The 8,264-nt window shown below is 42.0% G+C and overlaps 1 protein-coding gene across 1 annotated transcript; it reads right to left on the minus strand.

Annotated features, from left to right (window-relative positions):
• Positions 1–6,911: 6,911 nt before the first annotated feature.
• Positions 6,912–7,649, minus strand: LOC132644102 (uncharacterized). The gene has a single exon (XM_060360660.1). It carries the CDS (start codon positions 7,647–7,649, stop codon positions 6,912–6,914), a length of 738 nt encoding a protein of 245 aa, XP_060216643.1.
• Between the last annotated feature and the right edge of the window lie 615 nt (positions 7,650–8,264).

Below are 8,264 nucleotides of genomic sequence, written 5' to 3' on the forward strand. Positions count from 1 at the left end.
TCCTATGACGAACAGCCTGTATCTATTCTGGATCGTCAGGTGAGGAGATTGCGCACTAAGGAGGTGCCTTCTGTCAAAGTTCTGTGGCGCAATAACAACCGGGAAGAGATGACTTGGGAGGCGGAGGACGAGATGAAGAAGAAATATCCCCACCTGTTTCCGACATCCACAGGTAATCTAAATTTCTTTTTCAGTTTGTTGTGTTGATTGATAAAATGAACTATGTATGTCATTATTAAAAAGGGACACTCCTGCCTTGATCATAAGACCTTATAAGGTTAACTTAACATTCGGGGACGAATGTTCTTAAGGGGGGGAGAATGTTATATCCCGTGTTTTCGTATAATTGGAAATCGAGAAATAATTACGACTTGTGTGTTATAAGGACATAATTTGATTTTAGTGAATATGACTATGTTGGTTATGGAATTATTAATGTCAAGACATCGGGGAAGGCCGAGGGTAAATTTGGAATTTCGGAAATTAGTCTCGGGAATTACAAATCGGGATTTTAATGAATTGGGCCAAGAAGTTGAACAACAAAAATTGAGGCCCAAAGAGATGGGGTGGCCGGCCACAAGGCTTGGCCCAAGCCCCATTTTAAGTGGTCATGTGATTATCACATGACCCTTAATTGAGATATATATCCATTTGCCTTAGAACTTTCAAGAGGATTGAATCAAAACACAAAGAAAATAAGAAAGCACCTCAACAACACCTCTCGGCCGAAGCTAGAGAAAGAGAGAAAGAAAATTTTCTAGCCCTTGTGTTTGATCCAAAAATCTTGTTCTTCTCATATTTAAGAAGTACTCAAGACGCTCTCCGACGTGGTATAATTGGTTTGGCACAAGGATTCCGTTTGCGACAAGTCGGAAAGTTAGTAAAAGGTAAGAATCTTGCCCCTCTAATGTTATAGAATTGCTAGGAATGTGTTAAGGATTGGAAGTAGGCGAGAATCCCGTAATTTTAACGTAAATGGAAAGTTGTGGGTGTGTGTTTGTAGTGTGTTTGGCCGTGAGCCATACATAGGGAAATTGCTTTGAATTGATCTTGTTTACGTTGGTAGAATGTGTTGTTGTGGCCTTTATATCGTAAATGATTAATTGGTGAATGAAATTGGCGTTGAGAAAATGATTTTGAGTATTGTCGGAAAGCGTATACCTTCGGTATTTTTATGTATATCAATGTATATCTTGGGTGTTATAGACTTTAGATATGAATCTATATCAATGTTGATGAATTCGGAATGAAGCGACGTGAGTTAGAATGTTCGTAGTGCGTTTTAGATGTTTTGAAGAATTTGGGAAAATAATGGATTTTTATGCAATTTCGTGTATGGCATGGTTTGTAATTAGAATGGGATTATATAAGTTTGAATGTGGGAATGCATACAATTATGTGGATATAGAATTGGAGTTGTGAAGGTTTGAATGAAAAGTTGTCAACTTATGAAATCATGTAAAACTTTGAAACTAGAATGGTGTTATTGTTGTTTGTTTTGGTTGTTGATATGTGGGCTGTTGTAGTGGATAAAATAGGAGCCGAGCTATGCCTCGGGGATGTTAGATTTATAGGGGAAGTGCTGCCGAAATTTCGGTAGGCAATTATGAAGTTAAAGGCATTTATAAACCTAAGGATCTCATTTGGTAACTTTGACCATTTGCAGATTTTTGACGAAACGGGACGGAACTTTTGGAGGAGCTTACGACATCTGAGAGGTATGTAAAGCTTCCCAATTCTTTATTAGGCATATCTTAGGGTGTTAGTTGAATATGTGACCTTCCGGAGCATTTCTGCTCCTCGAAACCCGATCCACAGAAAAGTTACTATTCATTCAATTCTATTGAAGCTTAAAGGCTCCAATTTGGCTAGAATGCCACTATTCGTCCGAAACCTATCGAAATGTGGTCGGGTAACCTAGGAATGATAATGTATGACCTTTGGCATATAAATGCTCGTAGAAACACGTTCGCCACCTCACTTCGACTCGAGGTGGGCCCGCTACCCCAAAATGCCCGATTTGCCCTTCGGGCCACCTTTGATAATAAATTTGTACATATTACTTGGGATCTTTGGAACATCCTTCCACGGGGTATGTTTGGACTATTCGATGCACTAATCCAGGTTTTGAACTATATGGACCATTTTGGAATCGTTTTGCAAAATGAAACCTTATGTCGACTAAGTATTCGACTATTTTGTAATAGGATATGATTTATGAGTTTACTTTGTTTTGAAACACTATTTTGAAATACGATTTGCATTTGTTTGCTCACGAATCCGCTCGTGCCTTATTATGACTTCGTTCACCGGTTCCCGGGCCGGTTTTGATTCGTGCGCCTTATGATAATTCGGCAGTATGCTGTGTTACGGTTCCCAAGGCTTCGCCATAGGGCCGGGTTCCGTTTGGAGTTATGCTGTGATATGGCTCGGGATGCGATACGCTCACCGATGATTATGATTATGTTCGGGGATGTACGGAGATTTGAAACCTTCTGGTGTTATGCTGTGTGTGGCGCCAGCGTCGGAGTGGCGACCACGTTCTTAAGCGTTTGCATGAATTTGTTTGCATAAAATACATGTATATGATTTCGATACAGATTTTGATATACCAGTTTGTACCCCACTTTGACATTTGATTTGCTTTCGGTTTTGATCTATAATTCTGTACTCCGTGCTTTACATACTCAGTACATATTTCGTACTGACCCCCTTTCTTCGGGGGCTGCGTTTTATGCCCGCAGGTGCAGATATCGGTGATCCTCCGCAGTAGGCTTCACTTCTTGCTATTCCGGAGTACCCTTATCCGACCCGGAGTCCCCTTTTGGTACAGACTCTTTTGCTTTGTATATATTTGGGTATATCTGACTATTTGGGTACGGCGGGGCCCTGTCTCGCCATATGTTTTTGTTTGAGCTTGTAGAGGCCTGTAGTCATATATGTGGGGCGAGGGTCCTATGTGTCCATTGTCTGATTTTGCTTTCGGGTCTTAAAGCGGTCTGTTTGATATGATGGCCCCAAATGGCCCTTTTGTATATATTTGTATTTTGACCGGCGATGTCTATTCCGCCGCTTTGTTTGAGTTTGATTTGATATGACCGCTTAAGATATATTTTCGATATAAATTATGTTTGATATAACTTCTTGAAAATTTTGAAATAAGTTTGGATTCGGAAATGAATATGCGATTTGGTCTGGGCACCCAGGTAGGGTGCCAGTCGCGGCCCACGGGGCTGGGTCGTGACAACTAGCTAGGTTAATAATCGAATAACCTCTCGTACCTCCCGACCCGAGGCGTCAGGTGGGGGAACTGGGGGTGCGGGAGTTCCTGTATGCCCCTCTAGAGCGGTTGGGTTACAAGAGGTCCGGGATGGAACTTCATTCAGGGACCCGCCTTCCTCTATATCTACCGGCGGCTCCCAATCAATCCCTCTTCCGGCCACTGCCTTGCCCTTCTGGGCCGCTGTTGCTTTTCTCTTCATTGGCATTACTGAAATCATAACATTTGGTCAGAAAAAAGAGAATCCTCATAACACGATTCTATCGCACGATCTAAGATAGGAAAGAATGGAAATCTTCCTAAATGCCTTGCAGCCTCCGTTTATAAGTGTGGTGCACTGTACACCATAAATAAGACTCTGTTAGACACAGCTTGCAAACAACCCTAAGACAGACATGCTCTTATACCACTCTGTCACACCCCAACCTTGGTAAGGCGTGACTGGCACCCGGCATCTTACGGAAATCGAGCGAACCAACATATAACTCGCATCCTCTATGTCTCAAACTGTAAAATAAGACCAAAGGGCTAAATACAAACATAATATCATGCATAAGTATATATATATATATATATATATGTGTGTGTGTGTGTGTGCAATGGGCAAAATGAAGTCGATGTAACAACTGGCAAGATAAAACTAAGCGGTATACAAGACACTGTCTGCAAAGCCTCTATGAACATGACTGAAGCACATAAGTCGAGGCAGGGCCCCCAACATACCCTTAGCATAAAATACATATATAGCCCACACTCGGCAATGCTTTACGAAGAAGTGGAGCCCACCAGTCCAAAACTAGTACATGAAAGCAGCCTACTGTGGAAGATCCTCGTCCCGTCAGTCTACACATGAGGGCATGAACGCAGCGTCCAAAAGAAAGGACGTCAGTACGAATAATGTACCGAGTATGTAAGGTAGAAATGTAATAGAATAAATATATATTACAAGAAGAAGTATAAGCATCAACTTGGCACTTCCGACTTACTAATAAAAATCTAGTACGCATGTCTCCTAACACTCTCATAACTTGAACTACATCTATGTACAATACTGTGTCTCTAACTTACTTATCATCCTGGTGCTTACTGCCCAACTGATCAATGGAAACTGCCCGACCGGAAGTAGCACGGTGGTAACTGTCCGTCCGATTATCGCTCGACGGTAGAGCGTAACTGCCCGACTGATCAGTGGTAACTCCCCAACCGGCTGTAGCTCGGTGGTAATAACTGCCCAACCAGCCACAACATGGTGGTAAACATATATCTGCCCCACCGGCCGTAGCTCGGTGGTAATAACTGCCCAACCAGCCGTAGCATGGTGGTAAACACATATCTGCCCAATCGGCCGTAGCTCAGTGGTAATATCTACCCGACTGGTCATAGACCAGTGGTAATTATAATCGACGTCATGACCAAACTTCTACAAGAAATCTCTATACACTTCTGATGGTCATCACTTAACCCGTAGGGTCTACATAATCACATAAGACTTATAAGCATAGCTCAGGCCATTAGTACTCTTTCCCGCTTGACTAGACAATAACCAAATCCTAGGATACAACATAAACCTCTCTTCAGACATTAAATACCTCATTAGGGATCCTCTACTAGCACTCTATTCCTATCCTATGAAAAATTCCTTAAGAACCTATTCCTAAACTCATTGGATTAGTATTATTGAACCATCATCATGAACACAACTCACCTTGAGGGAGCAAAATCTTAAGGTGAGATCAACAACAATAAACAACATCAATAGCCATAAACAAGTTCAATGATATCACAAGAACATCGGGATCTGTAAGCTTCGGTATTTTAGAAATAGGGTTATTGAAGATATCATATATAAGTTTACAACAAAGGAATCATGCCTTAAGAAAGAAAGGTTTAACCTTAACATACCTGAAAGCTTACTTTCCGACTTTCCAACCTACCTCCCGGCTTGCAATCTACTTAAGATCATTCGTAGTCTAGTGATCTACAGATAAAACCATTCATACTATGGTTAGGCTCGCCATCATACACTTATCTCAAGCCTTTTAATTAAAATCCTTTTAGGATCTACCGAAATTCGGGCAGCATCTACCGTGTATATATGCCTAGCCCGAAATCACAATCCAGCAACCAACAACAACAACAATACCAATATCAATAACAATATTATCAATACCAATATATTCCATAAACATCCCACACGATGTTTTATCCAATCTCTCAACCCACAAATTCATTGTACGATCATTTAATAATTTTTATTCTGTAAATGAGCTTAAATCAATATTTATAAGGGAAGATTCATACCTCACTTCCCCTAGAACTGCAATCTTCTCAATATTCACCTTGAATCCAAGCCAAGTTTCGCCACAATACGATATTATAATCACAACTATATGCTGTCCAGACCTAAATTCGAAGATTTCACTTAATTCGCGATAAAATTTGATAAATGGAAGTTGGGGGAAAGTTCTAGAATATTTGGGAGCTTTTGAAGGGTGTGTGGTCTGAAAATAAGGGGGTAAACCCCTTTTATACTTGGCCAAAATTTGATCAGCACGCTCGCGCTGCCTTGTGGTGCGTTCGCGCTAAGTTGCTGGGTTCTCCTCTGCATGTTCGTGCCACCTTCTGGCACTTTTGCGTAATGTTAATTCCCTGCTCTGACAGCCTGTCTTAAAATGCTCATAATTCTCTATTCCGACGTCGGATCGACGCGCAGTTTTTGCGTTGGAAACTAGACTTCCTGAATTTTATTTTAGGCTTTTGCTTTGCTTCAAAACTTCACATATACTAAAATATATTCTTTCTCCAAGTTGGCCAAAATTGCCCTTCATATTTTTCTCCAAAGTTCCAACAAACTTAATTTCCTTAAATCACTTGTCCTCCGATCCTTCCATAGCTTGTTGTATGAACTTAAACCCTCATAACCCTAAGATAAACACATATAATCTCACATACCTCCTGAAAGGTAGCTCGAATCTCAACATACGAAACTACGGGATGTAACATCCTCCCCCTCCCCCCCCCCCCCCCCCCCCCCACCTTTAAAAACATTCGTCCTCGAATGTTAAATTCTTACGGAACTATATGGTAATTTCTGCAGAGTTTCCTCAGTAACTATAATACTACCAACCTCTGACAAAACAACCTAAAATACACAATACCACACTGGCCACCATAAGTAATACTCCCTCCGTTTCAATTTATATGAACCAATTTGACTAGGCACGACATTTAAAAAAGAGGGAAGACTTTTGAAACTTGTGGTTCAAAATAAGTCTTGAATATTTGTGTGGGTGTAAATCATTCATAAAGTGAATTTGTTTCCAAATAAGGAAAGTGGTCATTTATTTTGGCACGGACTAAAAAGGAAATAGGTTCACATTAATTGAAACAGAGGGAGTAATAACTTTTTAACCACACATAACTAGTAGTTATACCTGTATTATCATAGGGAAGCTGCTCCTGATAATGATGCCTAGTCAAGGCATATATGCAGTTCTGACCACCTCTAGGGCTAGACGCTCTACCTCTGCCTCTGCCTAGGCTAACTGATGTCTGAGAGCCTTATTCTGGGAAGCGCACTGAGGAAGCTAAAGTTGCTATTGATCTAGTGGGTAGAGCCATACCACCTCTGTCATTCCTCAGGTAATCCCTCATGATCTAAAACCCCACATGTATAGCATACATCAGAGCCCTGACGACATCGTCCAGAATGGGCTCTACCACACTGACTACATCGTGGAAGAGGCATCCTCATCCGCGCTGAATCTCTCTGGTACTGAAAACTCGAAGTCCTCGAATCTCGACTTGAATCAGAATAAGACAGCCTCTGCGATGGTGAAGGGATACCAGTGACAGAATGTGGGGGCCTAAAACTACCCCTAACATCCTCTAACTGACTAGAAGATCTTGCTCGCTTAGACTGACCCTCATTCAAATCCTCAGACTGCTGTCCCTTCTGATCTTCTAGGTTCTGAGTATATGCTTGGATATGGGCAATATCCATACCGTCAAGTAAAGCAGTTGTGGAACATTCGTTAATTAAAAGCGGCTCGAGTCCCGCCACAAACCGGTGCACTCGGTCTTCCATTTCGACTACAATAGTGGGAGCATACCTAGCTAAAGAGTTACACTGGAGACTATACTCCCGCACACTTCTGTTCCCTTGCCTAAGAGTCAAGAATCTGTCTACTCTCGCCCGATGGACCTCTGGTGGAAAATATTGTCGAAGAAAGGCATCTACGAACTGCTTCCACATGGGTGGAGGTGCATTAGCCCCTCTGGAAGACATCCAAGCAATATACCAATACACAGCCGCATCCCGTAATCTGTATGAAGCTAACTCTACTGACTCGGTGTCTAAAGAATGCATCACTCGCAACGTTCTCAGTATTTCATCTATAAAATTCTATGGGTCCTCCTCTGTTTTCTACCCAAAGAACTCTGGAAGGTCCAAATTAAGAAAGTCTCGGACTCTGGCACTAATGGCTCTGTCACCGTAACTTGTACCCTACCGCTAGGCCTGAGCGGCTGCTAGCTGAGTCAACAATTGAATAACCTCTAGTACCTCCCGACCCGAGGCATCAGTTAGGGGAACTAGAGGTGCTGGAGTTCTTGTATGCACCTCTGGAGCGGTTGGGATATAAAAGGTTCGGGATGGAACTTCATTCTGGGCCCGCCTTCCTCTATATCTATCGGTGGCTCCCACTCAATCCTTCTTCCGGCCACTGCATTTCCATTCTAGGCCGTTGTTGCTTTTCTCTTCATAGGCATTACTGCAATCATAACATATGGTCACGATCTAAGATAGGAAAGAAAGGAAATCTTCCTAAATGCCTTTCAGCCTCCTGTTTATTAGTGTGGTGCACTGCACACCATAAAAAAGACTCTGCTAGACACGGCTTGCAGACAACCCTAGGACAGACCTACTCTGATACCACTCTGTTACACCCCAACCTTGGTAAGGCGTGACTGGAACCCGACATCT

The sequence above is a fragment of the Lycium barbarum genome, chromosome 6 (assembly GCF_019175385.1).
Source record: "Lycium barbarum isolate Lr01 chromosome 6, ASM1917538v2, whole genome shotgun sequence".
NCBI classification, from domain to species: domain Eukaryota; kingdom Viridiplantae; phylum Streptophyta; class Magnoliopsida; order Solanales; family Solanaceae; genus Lycium; species Lycium barbarum.